The following is a 20,425-nucleotide window of genomic DNA, read 5'->3' as shown; positions in this document are numbered from 1 at the left end:
AGAAGCAGCAACTGCAGGATACCTCCAGAAAGCACAGTCACGGGCAGGGCAGCTCTTCTTCCTCAACTCTTCAGCTCTTCTCCAGGCTGAGGTTCCTCTTGGTTTCCAGAAGTGTTCTAAAGTCTGTGGTTTTGAGTGCCCTTCTTATACCCATTTTGCCCTTTGAAGTAGGCTTACTTCAAAGAAAAGTCTTTCTTGTTTGTGAAATCCTACCTTGTCTTGGACAGGCCCCAGACACACACCAGGGGGTTAAAGACTGTATTGTGTAAGGGCAGGCACAGCCCTTTCAGGTGTGAGTGACCACTCCTCCCCTCCTTCCTAGCACAGATCGCTCATCAAGAAATGCAGAATACACCCGAGCTCCCTTTTTGTCACAATCTAGTGAGAGATGCCATCAGCCCAACTGTCAAACTGACCCAGACAGGGAATCCACAAACAGGCAGAGTCAAATAAATTGTTTAAGCAAGAAAATGCTCACTTTCTAAAAGTGGCATTTTCAAACACACAATCGTGAAATCAACTTTTCTAAAAGATGCATTTTTAAATTGTGAGCTCGGAGACCATAACCATTATTAGCCCCAGAAACGTTTGGGCTCAAACTATGACGTTTTTCAATGTTCTCACTCTCACATATAGTTCTATGGTTTCTTTTGCAGCAAATCGCTTTTCTTGTGTTCAATTGTAAGGCCCCTGGCTAATATAACTTCCTCAGCTCTGGCACACAGGCAAAATGGAGCATTTTCTTTCTGCTGAAATAGAGGTATCACTTTGTCAGTGGAAATTGCATTCTACTATATGGAACTCCTTGTTACAAGATGTTTCAAAGCTAATCGTGATAATTCATTGAGAACGCTGAATGGGGCTAGAGTCGCCATTGTTACATATAATTGCATGAGAAGATTGAAAATGTTGAAATTTCAAGTCTGTCTCTAAATTTGTGGTGTTAAGAGCTCTGTTTCTGAAGACTTTCTGATGGAGTCTTTCTGACTGAGGAAAAGACACCATCATAAGAAAAGCTACATTATTTGTTTATATGCACAATTTCTGTGTGAAGGGTAATGGTCTTTAGCCACGGCACATGGAAATTCGTTCAGACAATTTTCATGGCTTTTATATGTCGGACTATCTTATTCTCTTTCAAAATGTCTCCTCTTCTCAGATACAAAGATACTAATGCTCCATTTTATTGTTGTTGCCACCACACACAGATGTTAGCCTCAGAGATGTAGGTTTTCAGCATCCTCAAAGTCCCATATCGTTGTATGGGTTCTCCTGCATACATAGCTCATCGTGTCCTGCACTTTGTTGTCCCATGGACTCAAAACCATAATTCCAACATATTCAAATATACTATGGTTAAATGTTAGGCAACATAGTGCGCAGCACTCCCCCTCATTGCGCATGCATGTTTTGGCCTCCGTCTCGGGCCAGCCAAACACACATGCACACTGTGTCTGGGAGTGCTCTGGGTGCTCCCAGCCAATACTAAACCTGCTTTGAGCAGTGTCAGGATTGGCCGCAGGGCAGGCTGGGAGTTTGTGCCTCCAGTGACCAGGAAGAAGGAGCGTGGCAGCAAGGCAGGTACATTTTTCTTTTTGTAATTTAATGTTTATTTTCCCCTCCCCCTGCGTGTCGCCCTGCCCCTTCAGCACGCAGCCAGCCGCAACTGGATAACCCACTGTAACATGAGAAATCGGTTGGTTCCAAGGGATTCTTTTATAGTGGAGAAAGGTTTGATATTGTTAAATCTTTAATGGTTCTGATCCCAAATTTCAAACAATCAAGTAATAGCTGAGTATGTTGAACATCCTACTTTTCTGAGCCCAAATGCAATGGCCACATTTCGTAGAAGGGGCTGACTGGTCCCTTTGGTTGAGGAAAAGGGATGTAAACATGACAAAAACTATTACCACCAACAAGCCTCAAAGTTCCTGTAGGATAGTTAGAAATGGTTGTAATTCCGTTACATAACTCTACTTTCACTCTGAGAGAGATCCACCATATTTCACAAAGAATGTCAGAAGTGCCACTGACAAGGTATAGAACACCACTTTAGTATGTGAAACAGCAACATGATAAATGTATCTGATTAATGCTTACTCATAAATATATTACAGTTATAGAACATTTAATATTCTGAGATGTTGAGCCTAAATATAGTGCTTTGGCTAAATTATCGTTTTTCCCAAATTACTATAATTTTCATTGGAATCACCAGATTCTGAACAACCGAATATCATGAAACATAAACAAACTAATAAAAACAAACAATTCAATACAATACTAAAGATCAGCAAAATACAAATCAATTATTTGTCTTTTTTAAATGCTGAATATTTAAAAAACTCTTTATTATATTTTGTTCTGTCTGTTTTTTTACCCCTTTGGAATTTGCCTATCGTTTGTTTTTGCACACTAAATATACTTTGAAGCTACAACGTGAAACCCAACAATTAAAAAGGTAGCAGTGTTTCTACCCTAATATTTTAAAACCAGATGAACACTCATGATGTTTATTAACAAAAAAAAGGAACTGCTATTAAATAGGTTCCAGTCTGCTGGCCCTTTACAACATGTCTTGATTATGGCCAATCATGTTCTGTAGGATGATCAGATTACTAAGGCAAGTAGGCAGGGTGCTCCAAATAGTGTTCTGATCACAGATTAGACACCCGGTTCCTGCAACTCTAAAAGACTTTTCCTCAGTATTTAGCATGCTGTACATATGCTGTTGATTTTTATTTAAGTAGCGAGATTCAGAATTACTTACGCTGCAGAACTGATATCTGATTTCCATGAGTTCCCAAACTCTGCATCGTTTCGTGCAAGTATTCCGTCGGGCTTTGCCTTGTCATCTTTGGGATTTCCGTTGTAGTTGCCACACATCCCACGCAATTGATTCTTGTACTGGGGCCCAACCTTCACAGTCACTGTGTTGACACCATTGTACTGGATATGAACCATATGGGCTGTATTCACAGAGATAATGCTCTTAGTTGCTGTGACATTTACAAGGGATCCTAGCATGGCTGGGAGCCGGGTCTTAACTCCATTGATCTGAAAGACAGAGACGGAAGTCATTACAAGAATCTCTTGATAAATAAACATCATTGCTCCAATAATCTAAATCAGAGCCTCAACAAATCAATAATATAGTTTCACAACCAGTATTTACTGATAAATCCATTTATCTAGAGTTTACATCTGAGAGTTAAAATGAGGAACAAAGAAACAATGAGACAAACTCGACACCAGGAATATCTGGTACCAAACCTAAGACCCTAACCTCTGCAAACAACCCACCTGTATGTTGATAGCTGAACCTAGATCAATCACCATAACAAGAAGGTATAGAACGTCATATATAATAAGTATCAATGTCTATAAGCAGAGAACTCACCACTGAAAAACAAAAAGTCAAAATCTACCTGAAGACGGGGTTGTTTAGTGTTTGGCAAATGCTGGACACTGCCAAAATTTGGCAGACATCTCATCCTCCCTATCTAAAGGGTATGCATGTGTTTTTGCTTTAAATAGGACGGGCAGGTCATCTACAAATTTTTAGCTGAGATCCGTTTTCAACAAAGGTCCAAATAACGACCAGAGTCATGAAGCATTTTAAGCCCTTAAAATCAAAGCCATTAAACATTTAACCAGTGGGACTCTGGTCACATATTGGACTGGAGAGAAGACAGTGATTGGTAAATGAAGCATCTTTCACTCAGTAAGATTTCAATCTGCTACGCATTCTCTTTGTTAAGTTGTTTCTAAGTGATGGAGTGAAAGGATAGACTGAAGATGATGAGGCAGCGGTGAACTAGATTTGAACTTTCCATAGTCTGGGGCTGACATGCTATCTTAAGATGTCCAACAACTCAAGAATTGTTAAAATAAATCACAAGGTGCTCATCTGCTGTCACTTGCTTTTACTTTGCCCAGAACTGTTGTGCATATTTTTCTGTATTGATTTTCAGCTGGATTCCTGGACTCCCATGGACAATAAGATAAAACATATGAATTGAGGAAGGGCTCTTGGAACAGTGAATCATACTGACGTGGTCAGTCTGGAATGCGAGAATTCAAAAATTAATACATATTCATCAAACTGAAAAACAGACAACTTACCAGTGGTACTTTTCCTTGTTCAAAGACCAGCTTGATGTTACCATCAGTGCTGTTTAGCAAGATGGTGACGCGGTACACAAAAGAAACTCTGGGGTTCAGGTAGCGTCTATTTTCTGCCACCACACGGTAGGAGAATCCTGAGGAAGAATCAAAGCCTTGGCTGATCTCATAGGCACAGGTTCCCATGAAGTTGGCTACAGTGCCATCAAAGGTGTGGTAGTGTGGGTCTCCCGTCACTGTGCAAATTGCCCAGGGCGACTGGCATCCTAGTTTCCCGTTCTTCACTACACATTCCTGTCCCTGGGCACAACTGCTCCTAGTACAGCGGAAATTACCAGTGGAGTCACAGCGGCACCTCTTTGAGCAGTCAGACAGCCAGATATATTCTCCAACCTGAGAGACATTGAAAGAGTCAAAAACAGACTGAATAGCTAAGGAAGAGGAATTTTACATCCATAGTTAAAAGAATGGATAGAGGGATCAGGGCATGCATAGGTGAAATAGGCAAACAGGTGAGTGTAGAAAATATGTCGAGGCTATGAAAGGTTATAAGAATAAAACGTACATCAGGGGCAGATTAACACAGTGAGTAGGACAGAATAGGAAAAGGTAGACATAAGGAACACAGGAGGAAAACATAAAATGGAAAGAATAAACATTGATTTTCCACATAATGTAATTGCTCTATGACACACACAATTTACTCCTGATTGCAAGTAAGCCTTCTAATATAGGACGTTGAAAAAGGTGCAGATGACATCCTTTCTTGAATGTCACCCAGTCTCCAGAAGAATGTATTTTGTAATGTTAAAGTATCTTTATTACTAACTAAAATGAAGTTTGATCAGTGGGTTATTATTTTTATCAGCAAATGGTACAGTTGTAGAATTCTTTAATGGATAATGAGTATGAATAAAGGTGGGCAGAATGGCAGAAGTTGGTTTAGTAACAGATGAATAAATGAATAGAAATATACATCTATGTGCCTGTGAAAATGGACACACAAGGCCTAATGGTGAATTAAGAACGATGCCCTGAGAACATGAAATGTACCACTCCAAATGGTATCAAATGAAACCATGTTTTCATGTCATGGGTTCTGTCTAAGATGTGTTGATTGAGGTTCAAGGGGAGAGAAACAGGAAAGCTAGCATTCAGCTTATCTGACTCAAGAAATCATACTTATCTGTGAGGAGACTTGTTCGACCAGGCCCTTTTTGCAGAGTTATCCCAAAACCTTCTGCCTTCTATTCTATTTTTTCTGACCTGTGTTTTTTGGCTTTAGTACTCTGGGCACTTTACCACTGCTAACCAGTGCTAAGGTGCATATTCTCTCTGTCTAAAATGTATTAGCAATTACTTTATCCATGATTGGCATATTTGATTTACTAGTAAGCCCCTAGTAAAGTGTGCTATGTGTGCCTCGGGCCTGTAAACCACATGCTACTAGTGAGCCTGCAGCACTGATTGTGCCACCCACATGCGTGGCCATGATTACATGTCTTGGACCTGCCACTGCAGTGTTTGCATTTTTAAAACTGCCATCTCGACCTAGCAAGTGCACCCACTTGCCAGACCGAAACCTTCCCTTTTGTTACCTGTAGGTTACCCCTGAGGTAGGCCCAAGGTAGCCCCATGAGTAGGGTACAGGGTATTTAATAAAAGGTAGGACATGGAATGGTGTCTTCTACATGTCCTGGTTGTGAAATACCGCTAATTTTGGTATTCACTATTGCAAAGCCTATCTCTACCATAGGGTAACATAGGGATTGCCATAAAATATCTGTTAAGTGTAATTTTCCATTGGGAGCAGATAGAGATGTGGAGTTTGGGGTCTCTGAACTCACAATTTAAAGATACATTTTTTAGTGAAGTTGGTTTTTGAATTGTTAGTTGGAAAATGTCACTTTTAGAAAATGGGCATTCTCTTGCTTAACACTTCTGTACCTCTGCCTGTCCACTGAATACATGTCTGGGTCAGAATAACTGTGGGGTCGTTTGTGAATTCATTCTAGACAGTCACACAAAGGGAGCTGAGGTTTGCCTTGCATATCCTGATGGGCCATCACAGGGCTTATGGGTCTTCCTGAGCTAGAGTGGTGGGAGGAGCTGACACTTGCAGCTGAATAGGACTGTGCCTGTCCTCACACAGAGCAGTCTCTAACCACCTGGGGTGTGTCTGGGGCAAGGGTACAGAAGGGCAGGGTCTTGTGCACTACAAAGACTCCTATGTGAAGTTTGCCTACTTCAAAGACATAAATGGGTAAAAGTACTGGAACTCTGACCCCACATAGTTAGAATCCTTCTGGACTGAGGACATTCTACCAGAAAGAAGAGATGTTTTTGTAGAAGGGCCTGCCTCTCTGCCTTTTGCTGTGCTGGCCTGCTGCTTGTGCCCTGGAAGTGAAAGGACTGGACTTTGCCTTCTATATCCTGCTTCTGAGCTTGCCTCCTGTTAAGAAGTCTCTGGAACATCAAAGGCTTCATCTGCCAGCACCTGGGCTCCCTTGCTGAGAGTCCTGACTTGCCAAGAAGTTCCACATCCAGTTCCTGGGCGACTGGGAGTAAGTTCTGGTGCAACCAAGAAGAAACCAAGCACATCAACTCCAGAACAACTTCAGAACCAGCACCACTGTATGCACTGGAGCCTTGGTCCCCGCTGAGTGCAATGACTGTGAAGCCCGACACCACCGCAGCACCTCTGAAGTCCAGAGTGCTGTGTCACCGACATTTGTGGCACCCGGCTCCAAATCCATGCAGCACGTGTGGTTCTGAGTTGTGATTCAAAGTTGACGCCTCGTGTCTTTACCAGCTGGATTCGTCAACCTTGCCTTGTTGAAAGGAACTGACACCTCGCTGCCAACGCTGCATCACCTCCCCTCCAACTGTAAGGAACCAACACCTCACCTCCCCTGCCTAGCAGTAAGGAACCGATGCCTCACCTCCCTTGTGGCAGTAAGGAACCAATGCTGCACCAGCTCCAGTAACACCTCACCTCCCCGACTCCGTGCAACGCCTTCGGTTCCTCATTGTCATCTAAGGTACTGTACTCGGGGTCTGTGCGACTCTGTGACCAGCCCGACATCCCTTGCGAGTGGCGTCGGACTGTTGGAAATGACTCCGTCAACATGTTCTGTAGCGCCAGTTGGAGCTATTGTGTTTCTAAGCGGTATACAAAGATTTAATCTTTGAAAATAAGTATCTTTAATTGTTTATTTTGGGATTTTTGTCACTTTGGTCTTGTTCTTCTGGTGTAGAGTACTTTTTTTACACTGTGTTACTGTGTGTGTGTGTAGGAATACTTTACACATTGCCTATGAGAAAAGCCTGACTGCTTGAGCCAAGCTACCAATTGGGGTGAGCAGGAGTTATCTTAGGTGTGTGGCTCCATTACCCTGTCTAGAGTGAGGGTCCCTACTTGGACAGGGTGCAAACCAATGCCAACAAAAGACCCCATTTCTAACAAGACAGTTGAATAAGCAAGTTACACTCACGTTGTAGTACATCCCCTCAAGCTCACAACCGCACTGTTCCGCTTTTAAGCAGGTGTCCCCACTTCTCTGGTACCCATCATCACAGAAGCAGCCCTCAGAGCATGTGGCATCACAGTGTGGGAGCAAAGAGGGGGCGATGCATGAGTCTTGACACCTCCTGTGGCAAACTTCATAGTGACTGTTGACAGGGCACTCCATGACTGCAAATACCAAAAGAAATAATAATATTGCTGACGTATTACCACACCTATTAATCATGAAATGCAACAATCTTGGACATATCACTTTTCATAATCTGCATGCCAGCAGATGCACTATCATGATTGTTCAAGTTTAATCACTTTGAAAGGATGAATCCAAACCTTGCCATCCATCTCAGGTGTTAAGAGCGCATTGTAGCTTAAGGAAGATTTTATATGGGGCCATTAAATAGGTAACAAAGACACAATTTAAGGTGGAGTTGTCAATAAACAAAGAGTAAAAATGGACCCGGTTCTATTCATGTATTTTATGATGGTGGCTACCATGTGAAAGGTGGCAAATGTAAACTATTCAATTTACTAATTAAGACTTTACCTAACCACATAATGCAATCATCTTATAACTCATATGGTTGGTTCCATTACTCCACTACAAGATCATCATATAATGTATAATGAATACCGGACAATTTCTTTAGCAGCATTGTGTCTTACGGTAGACCACACTAATGTGTAGGAAGTGCTTCATGCTGATAAGCATGTGCTGATAATGCTATGGCTAGGAATCATCAGCAATAGGACATTTTGTTCCTACCAGTTAACTACAATAGTAGGGGTTGCTATATACATAGGTCTCAAATTGCTCTAAAAATATTTTCGGTTCAACATACTAACTTTCATAATTAATCCCCTTCATTCATATTATAAAATCGTTTACTCACCACAGAAGGAGCTGTTCCTCCAGGTGGCGATGGTCACATTGGCAGCCTGGCAGGTGGCTGTATAGGTCTGAATGGCATGGCACAGGACCGTGCTGTTCCCTTCAGTCAGGCAGTGGTCGTAAACGCAGTCAGAATAGTAGTGAGCGGGGTTGATCATTGAGTGACAGGACGAGAAGGGCCCCCTGGGATCTTGGATGATCCAACAGGCTCGCTTGGAGGCCATGATCTTGTCTGCACTGCAGACTGGGCAGTCACCTGAGCAGCCTTGGTCACAGCTGGTGCTGCCTTCAGAAACCCAGCTGCTACCAAAGGTGAAGGCATTGGTAACGACAGACCCAATTCGGGTAGTGAAGTCATCGGACACCAACCCGTTGAAGTTCCCACACAGACCACTGGTTTGGCCCTGGAATCGATCAGGAAGTGTAACGAAGACGCTGTAGACCATGTCATAGTTGACTGTCAGGCCAAAGTCTGTTCTTAGTACTGTGTAGGCCCCACTTTTAAAAATGATGATTCTTCCACTGTTGATATTTACAGGCAGAGTCTGAATGATTCCATTTATCTGGAGGAGAAAGTCATAATAAAAAGTTTTGTTATTAAGTAAACGAATTGCCCTGGCCACAAAGTAAATCAACATAATGACACAAAGCCTATTAAATAATCTTTAACTCTAGGTGGGAATAGCAAGGATTTTTCAGTGTATGGTGGGATTCAATTAACTGACTTCATACAGACAGAGATATGTTGGACATGAAGAGCGAGAGAGTGTGTTCCAGGGCTGAAAGTATTCTGAAGTGAGCATGTCCCCACATGTTGGGGAGAGAATTTTAAAATTGTGAATTCTGCAGCTTCTTCGGATGCCTCAGGGAGGTAAGGGGTTCCATGAATCTGAGCCCTCTAAAGAACTTATCTGTCTTGCAGCTGTGCATTTCGTTTATTGTGAATGACAAGAAAGATGATTTGATTTGAATGTTCTAGATGGCAGATATCCTTGCCAGAAAAGGCAGGAGTGCAAATGTTTTAGGCCGCCATCTGTAAAACAGTGAAGTCTTAATCTTAAAGTACATCATGTAGAACATTGAGCATACATATTCCCTATCATGCTTCCAGACTACACTAATAACAACAACTTTATAACATTTAGCAGTAAACAGAGGCTCGCTCCAGCTAACATTACTTATATCATTTGAGTGGGACAACTAAACTCTGTCAATTTGTGTGGCACGTTTGACTCTAACAAACTCAATAGTACATAATACGTTAACTCCTCCACACATCGATAGTGGCCCTGAGAAATTGATAAATCTCAAACCAACTTACTACTCTAAGACAAAGCTGCAGTAGTCTTGAGAACTTCACCATAAAATATAATTGTTGAAATATGTACGTTTTTAACCACACACTGAACAACTATATAATGTGATGAAAACTTGCAGTTGCCCAGTCTTAAGTCTTTAAATAATAGTGGCAGTATTAATCCCACCCAAAGTAAAAGGATGGTTGCATGCATCATATCTCTAGCCTCGTCTGCACTGGAAAACCAGTATTTACCTATTAGGAATACGAACCCAACAACCTGTCACCTCCTGTGAATAGACTACTCATTTGGTCCCAGAGTGAAACCATTCAAACCATTCTTACCTCAAACATGAAACAAAGCTTAAGAAATAAGTCTAAGAACTAGAATGTTCATTCTCACATTGTGAAGTCCTCCAATGCAGTAGCTTTTTTTGAAAGATGAATCTACCTTCTGGAATAACCTTCCCACTTAAATGTAGTCTTTGTTCTAAACTCTAGTTATCTATAATAGTATGAGGCTGGAATTAGACTAGAATAACTGGAACTCTTTGATGTAATGTGAAATAATGTGAGCGCCATCGCTTAAACCTACAAGTAAATCTGAAATCTAAAGAGGTTCGTACTGAGTTTGTTTAAAGTAAAGTTGTCTCCAGGAGCCATCGTTAGATAGGAAACGAGGTAATAAAGGGAATTAAAAACATAAGGCAAGACTTCTCAATCTATATATCAAGGATCTGGAAGAATATTCATATAGACAGCAGAACCACTGTACTTCCAATCAGAACTAAACTAAGGCTGCATTTCTCCACAGAGCATTATCATCTCGCCCCCTAGATACTCTCCTTCATTCCGCATCTCATAAACCATTCCAATAATGCATGTTGAACTTTCATTCACATGTGCAATGCTCCATTGCTACATGGTGATTTGTGTTATATAATTACCACTACTTACATACATTTATACATACATACATACATACAAACATACATACATAAAAAGTTGTTGGGCTGCAAGAGTGCAACAATCTCACTGTGCGCTGTTTGAACCATTCTGTATCCTGTATGCCAGTTTGGTAAGAGAATGAATGCAAAAGAGTATCTTAGAACTGCAAGATTTTCTAGATATTCCACAACAGAATTTGAACAAATTACAGATGAATTTCAGTGTATGCCAGGTCTCTGCTAATATGTTTCTTTCATACGTGTTTACTTAAAAATCAAAAACTGCTATTTTTGCAAATGCTAATGAAAGGCTTGCTCAGATCAAGGGGCGCATGTGTTCACCCTATGCTCTTTGGACTCTTGACCTACCTCAACAGTGCCACGTCTCCCACTCTGGAGATATATCTGAGTCTGATACACAGAAACAAAGACCTCCTTGGTCACAGCCACCCGCAGGCCTTGCCATTGTTCATTTTTCACCTCCACTCTGAAGAAGGGCAGAGATCCATTAGAACCTTGGACTTCAGACAAGACATACTTGCAGGTGCCCTGGAAATCAAACCTTCTCCCATCAAAGCTAGTGTAGTGAGGGTCTCCTGAGGCTCGGCAGATACCGTCAGGAAGAACGTGGCAGCCATAGATGCCTTTGACAGTGGTGCAAGTCTCACCAGTGGCACAAGATGAGCGTGAACACTGGACAGTCCTGGTGGTGCCATCACACCGGCACAAAGTCTGGCAGTTGTCCTTTTTCCAGAAGGTGTCTCCTGCTCTGTAGTATTTGCCATTTTCTGTGCAGCCGCACTGACTCTGCGGCACACAGTCTGTGCCACTTAGAACAAATCCGCTCTCACACTGACATCCTTCCTTGCACTGACTGCGGCAGGGGTTTGAGGCACCGGCACAGGTAGCAGGGCAAGATGGTCCACATAACTCATACTTCTGATTACTTGAACAAGTAATATCTGGGAAAATCAAAATGACATTAAATTTATAATAAATGAAATTGATTGCTGTGTGAGTACTTGTCATATTTTGCACAATTTTACAGAAAGAAAATTAAACCAACATAATAATAATAGAACTACTTTTCATAATAAAGGTTCTAATAAAAATACTAATGAAAAAAGAAAATACAACTACCATTATTCACAACAAAAATAGTAATAATAAGAGTATTAATGATAATAATAACAATATTAATAACTATATTTTCAACATAGGTGTTAGTGATAAAATATCTTAGTAGTACTCATGCATTAGAATGCAGTCGTTGAAAATGGAGATGTATCATGTGACAATCCACTGATTCCTTCTGCTCGTGAACATCACTGTTCACTGCCTACATTGCTGTGCAAGAAGATAAAACATGATTCAGCAGCATGGCAACTAAATTTGTATGTTTTACTATCAAAAGGATGTATCCTCTACAAGCAGATCTCTAAAGGTTACATTTTTGTACACGAGATTAAAAGTTCGCGCAGGTTTAAACATCGTGTTGTTATTTACCAAGAAGAATGGACACGCTTAATGTAACACAAGCTATATCTTTAGCAACTTCAGTAAAAGTTTTATTTTTCTCTGAGCTGAACCTTTTCTTCTTTAAGATCATCAAATAATGATTACTGATATGATTCCTGGATGCTTTTCCAGATGTATCCTGATGAAAAAGTAAGCTTTTCTCTAGGGTTTCCCCGTTCAAAGTAAAAGATTCTTAGCTCTGGATTTATTATATTAGGACACATTTCTCTCTGGCAACTATTGATAAAGTTATGAAATTATGTCGACCTTCATTTTGCAGAGGGCGCAAGAATTTTGTTTTAGCAACTAGTACTTTACTTAAGGAATCGTACAGTAACATAGTGTTACCATTGCAGCAAAGTTTATTAACGTAAGAGCAATCCTTTTGTTGCTTGCGTGGATAGCAATTCCATTAGAATTAATAGCTAATTCTGAGTCTGTTTATTCACTGTTTTGACAAAACAACAGCGAAAAAACAAAAGATTGTTCACTGTTTTGACACACCTCGAAGGAAATAACTCGCTCCCACAGTATTCCACAACCTCAACCAGTGCTTCGCATAAATGGGAGACGAGGTGAAATGGCAGATAACAGGCTCCCCCCCTGATTCTCTCAAGGATGGGCAGACCCACCGGAAGTGTGCTCGAATGCAAAATGTACTTCTCTGTCAGTGCGACCCGCTTATTAGACATTCCAACCATGATACCAGCTGCTGTCACCAGGCCTTCGGGGTGACGCTGGGTCTTTGCTCTGACAGACAGCTGGGAGAAGGTGTTGGCAAGGGGAACCGGGCATATGATATGTTTGAAATAAAGTTAGCAGGTGCGCTATTTTGCTCTTGACTTTTAATGTATCCTCCACTTCTACGTAGGAGATCCACATATTCAAACACACAGGGTAAAAGGATTTCTGAGGTCACACAAAATGAAATTGTAAATGGGTAGATGTCAATAATGTGGCGTTTTCAACCTTAGTTCCAAGTGACATCATAGACAAATCTAGCTTTAATCTTGTTGCCTGTTTGATATCACTTGGAACCCTTCACTTGAAAATAACCCTCTTATTGATAGCTCTCCAGCTATAATTCTATCTCACAGATTGCTATTAGCAGATTCTAAATCTATTTTTCACTGCCACGACGTAACAAAAGTGGGAAACAATCTTACATACTAAAGGAATTCCAGATAACACTGACAGGTTCCTCTGAGAGTCTCAGTGCACCACTTGTTCTCTGCTCTAATGTAGAGCATAAAGCACACACACCTCTCTCTGTGTGAGGTGCAGACATTGAGGATTGTCAGGGTAAGTGGCAGACCAGGTATAATTTGAATGTATTTGGGTGGGGCAGGGATACATTGAATTGAGGGTGTGTGGGTGAGAGGAAGGACACAGTTTCATTCCATTTTAGGTGGAGCGGGAAGGGTAAATGCTGAGGGTTGAGTAGGTGGCTGGTAGTAAATGACGTTTTTGTAAGTGGAGGGTAAAACACGACAGGTGTGGATGTAGGTGCTCCTATGCTGTGAATGGCTCTCCAATGCCTCCGTTTGTCCTTAACTGCTAATAACAACAGCAGGAAATGAAATAGATGGGGCACAGATAACATACAATTAAAGATAATCACTTTTCGGGTAGGACCTAAACAGTTCCTCTATTATGCCGATATTTCCACCATTCTGCAGGAGTTTTGGCATACATTTCTGGCAGCACTGGCCTCATAGCAGACCTTTAAGGGCTTGTTGGAGCTGGATGGGGGTCTTCATCTTGTTTCCCTTTTATACAGAGCTATGACTGTAGATCATCTGTGCACCCCATTCACGGCCCGGGAGGCTTGGAATGGTGATCTCGAGGTACAGCTTGATGATGTTTGGTGGCTGAGAATGCGTTCGTTGGTAAAGACAGTGTCTAGTAGCTCTAGGTCCAAACCTATCCACTTTACTTTTTTACACTGCACCTATGATGCTTCATAGAATGGATCCTAGTAAGCCTTTTGACTTCCCCAGGTGTTCTGTACTGGTGGCTACATTTGTACATCTACCATGGGATTGACCAGAGGTGCATGCAGTCAGGTTGCAAGAATTGACACTCATGAGCAGGGTGGTGCAGATACCTGTGGTTATGGAACCCACGGTGTGCCTGTTGGGGATGTTCCCTGGCCAAAGGGCCAAAAGATGGCTTATAAATTCCTACACATACTGCTACTCTTGGGTAACAGGTGGGTAGCCATAACTTGGATGGGTCAGAGGGGGTCGAGCGTGGAGCAATGGGTGGTGGATGTAGCTGAATAGGCACTGGCTAAAGAGACTCGCTTGAGATGTTGTAGGCATAATAAGGTTGAAGATTACCTTGGGGTATGGATGGGTCTCCTTGCTAGGTTCATGAACCCTGGGGGCTCTCCTCGTCCCCCTCTCCTGATGGGGAGGAGCTGGGTGAAGATGGAGACGATTTACTCAGTTTCTATTAAAATTCTAAATTTCCTATTGACAATCTCCAGAGCTCTTTATTGTTACCAATGTTTAAACATGTGAAAATGCAATTGGGTGTCTTCATAATGTATTATTGACTAGCATTGTATGTACCTGCCTCATCTACCTGTGACGTTGTAACGTCTGTTTTCTTTACTCATCTTTCATGTTTAATTCCCGTCACTGTGTTGACGTGCTGTGCCACAAATGCAAAAATAAAGTTCTTTAAAAAAAATGTAAAGATTAATAACTTTGAATGAAGCGAATATTTTCCACCTCGGGATCTGAGTGAAAATTAAAGATGATTAAGTTTAAATAGGAGGATTCTATTCACCTCGGGGTCTGTGTGATATTATAGATAACTCGAGCTTTGCACTCACTGTCTGTTTGATGGCACACAGGATGTTCCTCGCAGTTACCATCTCTAATTCTATGGTGACATGTTTGTTGGGATTCTGTTCAGCCATCCCTGACATTGTTTGTCTGTTTAAAGTAGCTGCTGATGATGGAGTTCTATATTTACAATATTACTGTTTGAAGGAAATACATGGTTCAACCTACATAGATGGCAATTTCATATCTGTGGAGAATATAAGATTTAACAAGCACATTTGCATGTGTGCAACCTACTGTCCTGTGGGGAAATACAGACATTCATATCTTTACATTACAACATACATTTTACAAATTAATACCACAGGATTCCGGGTGTGAACAAGAAGTCTTTGGAAAACTTTAAGTATTTGGAAATCTGCACGCAAGTGAGAATGGAAACCTACAGCTGCAAATTTCCAACTTTTTTGTTAAACTGGCTGTAAGTGGTACGATCACATGAATATTTTAATAAACACCCTGTGTACTGCATGGATCTGAGCTAAAGGTCTACTTCTTCCAGGGACATTTCGACATTTAAAAATAAATCCCTTTTTTGCTTACCACATCCAATAAGGCTCCTCCATGACCGTATGGCATTGCCACGGTTCTGACAATGATGGGCATAACTTTTAATAATTTCACAGAGTGTCTGCTGATCGCCATCTGTTCCACACAGGTCATAGACACAGTTCTTGAAGTAGACCTCAGTATCAGCATTGATGCTGTTGTTAAATGGACCAGTTGGATCTTTCATGATTCCACAGTGGTTCTGGTTGCTGAACTGGGACACCATATCCGCAGCACACACTGGCGGATTGTCAGTGTCTACGCAGATGAAGGAAGAGTCTTCATCATCATCTTGTTTCCAGCTATTTCCAAACACAATTGCTCTGCCCACTAGGGATCCATCTGGAATCCTAAAGTCATCACTTTTGTTTCCATTGAAGTTTCCACAAAGACCTGCAAGAGATCCTGAGTATGCTGCAGGCACCTGCACAGACACATGATGTTTCCAGTCAAATGACACCACAAGGCCAAAGTCTGTCTGGAGGACTGCAGAGGAGCCACTGTAGTAGACCTGGATCTTCCCAGACTGATGAGAAACTGGAAGAATATACTGGGAGCCATTAACCTAAAATGCATAAACATAGTTTTCATTTCAACATATGCCTTTCGTTGAATTAATATTTGTATTCCCCTGTGACATGTCTCACAATTGTTTAAACTTTCTGTCCAATTCCACACTTTAAATTACACTAAACTATTCAAATTCAAAGCCACCGTATCGCCCCATGAAGCACGTGACCTATTTTCGCTTTTTAAACTTTACTTGTTTTCTTTCCTTTCTTAATATTTTAACGTGGCATCGTGGCTCATTATGTTTCATCTTCAGATACATCTATCAGTATTATGCTGAGCATTACGAAATTATTTTGCTGAATCTGACCTCTGGATGTTAACGCCCAATAATACAGGAAAAAGTAATTTTCCTCGGGTTAGAGTAAGCGAATGACAGGCAGAGGCTACATCATACTGATAGTAAGGGAGAATTATATGACACATAATGGTTGCCTGGTTTCTGTAAATTCATTGCAGTATTGAAATGTTAATTTAATATGGAAGATTAAACTCATGACCTGGCTTTCCCAGTTATCTTTTTCTCTCTTGCTCTTCAACTTTTCTCCCTAGTTTTGTTGACATTTTATCATCCTCCTTTCAGCTTTCTTGACTGAGAAGTGAGCATATTACTGCAATCTGTTTAATGCTTTAACCACGCCTTATTTACAATGATCCGCTTACCACAATTTACATGCGTTTTGTTCAAAACAAAGCACATTGATGGAATGGTTTTCAAAGTTACTCCCCAAATCACTATCGTTTTCAGGATCTGTCCAAGCTTAAAAAAGGATATCATCTACTAACTTTTTGTCCTAAATAAAATATTCATCTTAGGTTAATGTACAAAACAATTCACACATGTCTGCACTGATGTGTTTGTAAATACATCAGTATCAGGATAACAAAATAACTACATTATTTACATTATTTGGGTGTCTGCCTTGAAAGGTGCAATTGATCTCTTTTGATATTATTCATTATATGGGTATATGTAAATTACCGGATTATTTCACTGATCATCCATTCTCTAAAACAGATCCTCTAACTGATACACATATTACTGTGGATGCAGCCTGTAGTGGATAGTCTTAGACTCTTTCCCAAATATATACAATTTAAGTGTGGGCGATCTAAGTACAAGTGGTAGTGTGCCTGTTTTGCTTTCAGTGGAATTCATTTAAATAATATTGGTGATGGACGTCAGAGCCTCCCTCTACAGCAATTTTGATGTTTGCATTGAACATCTTACTGCAGGTTATGTGCAAGACTTACTATTCATTGCTTGAGCCTCAACACCATGTTTTTGAGGACACCCACATATTTTAGCAGTCCACTTGCCACCAGAGGCTAATGGCACTGGGCTGTTGCCCAATATTTGGGAACAACGTTGGTTGCATTTAATATAACATGGAATCCTTTTTTCAGGAAGGGAAGATAAAACAATATAAAGATATTTTAAACAAATGGGAGAAATCTCTAAATGTGTTATAGATAACCGTGGGTATTATCGTGTTCAGCTAAGGATTCTTGTGTCAAACTCTAGCTGTAAAGATGGCTTCAAATAGATAAATACCTTTGCTTGACGTTCTTTAATGTAATTAAACCAGGAACATAAATATGCTTAATATGATAATTATAAACTTCCACCATATCGCTGAATTAAAAAAAACTCACACTACAAAAGAAGAAATCAAAAATGATTTTAAAATGACCTAAGAAAGCTCACCCGCCCTAAATAATTCAGTTTATGTACAAACAAAAGCAATGTGTAGTCATCATTTAAAGAAAACAATTGAAAAGGTATTTCAAGAAACATAACCAATACAAAATGGCAAGCACATTAGATGAAGGCAGTACGGGCTTGCAGAAGAGGAGTGAGATAGAGAGTAAACAAAACAGTAAATAGACAGAGTGCCAGAAAAAGAAAAAGAAGCACACTAGTACAAAAAGGAAGCTTAGCAACGTTGGTTGGCATAGAGGAGGAAGGGGAGCAGGATGAGGTTGACTGAAAGGAAGATAACTGAGTACCCAGGGGATACACACTTAAAGAAACTAGAAAGAAATAATGCAGGGGTAGAAGAAGTCTCATATAACTAAGGGGGGATGAGGCACAGTAGAAGGATGAATAGACATTTAATTGCTTCTTGTGAAAAGAACAACTAAAATCACAGTATTTCATTACCTGAACAGTACCATATTTTCCACTCTCGAGAGAAATCTGCTCCCCATATACATTTACTTCCACAGTTCGTGTCCAGGCCACCACTGGGGATGATCTGTGCTCGTTCTGCACCATGACACTGAAGTCAATGAGAGTGCCATTCTGGGCGGTGTACTTGCTGAGGGTGTACTTGCAAGTTCCCTGGTAGTCAAAGGCCACTCCATCAAAGGTGCGGTAGTGAGGATCTCCAGAGGCCCAGCAGATTCCACTGTCTACAGGGTAGCACTTCCGGATTCCATTCATGACCTTACACTCTTCTAGAGCAGCGCACGTGTGGACTTCACACACCATCTGTTGAGCAATACAGGTGCATTTCTGGTTGCAGGTATCTGTTAGGAAGACCACATCTCCCAGGTTGTAGTAGACACCGTCCATGGTGCAGCCACACTGATTTTCTGGTACACAGAGACCAGAGTCAAGAGCAAACCCTTCATCACAGAAACACCCGTCTATGCTGGCTGCTGTACAAGGGGCACTTTGATGAAGATTGCTGCAGGTGGTTGGGCAGCCAGTGCCAAACAGTTCATAGTGACTATTCTCGGGGCAGCTGTCATCTGTAGAGAAGAGTTCAAAATTAGTAGAGTCACTTGATCGTTAATTCTGTCTCATTGCTGGGAGTGTAGTAAATCTTGACCAGTCTAGCATTTACAATTGCATTACAAACTTGTTGTAATGACATACTAAGGGGCATATTTACAAGAAAGTGGGGCATCGGTCCCGATGCGCCACATTTCTTGCGACCCCCCTACTGCCTCCTAACATCACCATGGTTGAGCCTTATTTACAATACGGCGTACCATGGTGGTCGTTAGCACAATAGTGTCAACATGTTATAAGCTATTGTGGTGCTTTGCTCTACTAGTGTTAAAAACATTGACTCTAGTGCAGCAAAGCCCAGGGAGGTCATAGGTTAGGATGGGTGTGTCATTTTAACGCCTGCCTTGAGCAGGCGTTAAAAATGACGGAAAAAATGGTGCAGTGAAATGCTGTAAATTTCACTGTGCCGTTCTTTCGGGCCTCCCTCTGTCAGAACGCACATAGTGTGGTGAAGGGGTCTCAAAGTGACGCAATGCTTGCATTGCGCTACTTTGTATATCTGGGGCTGGGAAAAGGCCATTTTAGCGCCGCCTTAGCTTAAAAAAATCAATGCTAGGGTGACGCAAGGTGGACAAGGGGCTTGTAAATATACCCCTGAGAGTCATATATTTGCAAGTAATATCAATTACAATTGCCTATAGAAATGACCATACCTGATGTGTCTTGCTAGGATTGCCCAATAAGACTACATTTGCGCGGAATTTCTTTTAGGATTTGAAAACAGTTGAAACGAAAAAATAATAATCCAAAGTGAGATTTATTCTTTGAGAGGATCCAACCACCAACCTACTGTCACAAATAAAAGCCACATTCTCAAATAATTACAAAGAATCAGGAGGAAACAAAGCCACACTATTCTAAATTAGGCATCACTGTACGGCTGACCCCATACCATACATTTCTCTTCCACAAATAACATAACACACAGAATATAAGAAAGAGCAAGTAGGGCAAAGGAAAGAGGAGAAGAAAATAAACAGTGAGGAAAAGAAAACAAACAGTGGGGAAAAATATGATTTAGCTTAACAATTACTAAGCAACGAATAGAGAATTAGTGCAAAAACGCAATACAAAATACTAAAATACAAATATAGCATAGAAATTGGCATATCACAATATGTAATTACATACAAAATCGTGATTCTATGATTGTCTTAGGCATATTCTGCAGGACCTTGTTGTTTTTCTCTTATCACAACCTCATCTTTACTAAAGGTATTAGTTTTGCTCCTTTTTTGTCATTTACCAAAAAAGTTAGTATCTCTGCTGGTACTTGACTTCTGAGAAAAATTATTTGGATGAGGAAGTAATGAGACTATCTTCAAGCTTACAGTTCCTTTGATTAACTT

The 20,425-nt window shown here is 40.9% G+C and overlaps 1 protein-coding gene across 2 annotated transcripts in view; it reads right to left on the bottom strand.

The window, feature by feature from the left end:
• The window catches only part of LOC138246422 (uncharacterized), a 274,958-nt gene that overhangs the window by 204,609 nt on the left and 49,924 nt on the right, over positions 1 to 20,425 (bottom strand). For both annotated transcript variants that reach the window (XM_069201032.1, XM_069201033.1), the window contains exons 18-24: positions 18,441 to 19,033; positions 15,701 to 16,271; positions 11,154 to 11,746; positions 8,542 to 9,103; positions 7,620 to 7,819; positions 4,126 to 4,518; positions 2,771 to 3,057 (exon numbers count right to left, since the gene is read on the bottom strand). In XM_069201032.1, coding sequence (XP_069057133.1) covers positions 2,771 to 3,057; positions 4,126 to 4,518; positions 7,620 to 7,819; positions 8,542 to 9,103; positions 11,154 to 11,746; positions 15,701 to 16,271; positions 18,441 to 19,033 — 3,199 coding nt within the window. The remainder of the gene's footprint in view (positions 1 to 2,770; positions 3,058 to 4,125; positions 4,519 to 7,619; positions 7,820 to 8,541; positions 9,104 to 11,153; positions 11,747 to 15,700; positions 16,272 to 18,440; positions 19,034 to 20,425) is intronic.

Source organism: Pleurodeles waltl, chromosome 7, assembly GCF_031143425.1.
Source record: "Pleurodeles waltl isolate 20211129_DDA chromosome 7, aPleWal1.hap1.20221129, whole genome shotgun sequence".
Lineage (NCBI taxonomy): Eukaryota > Metazoa > Chordata > Amphibia > Caudata > Salamandridae > Pleurodeles > Pleurodeles waltl.
The sequence above is the reverse complement of the archived record's forward strand: the minus strand, read 5'-3'. Positions and strand labels throughout refer to the sequence as shown.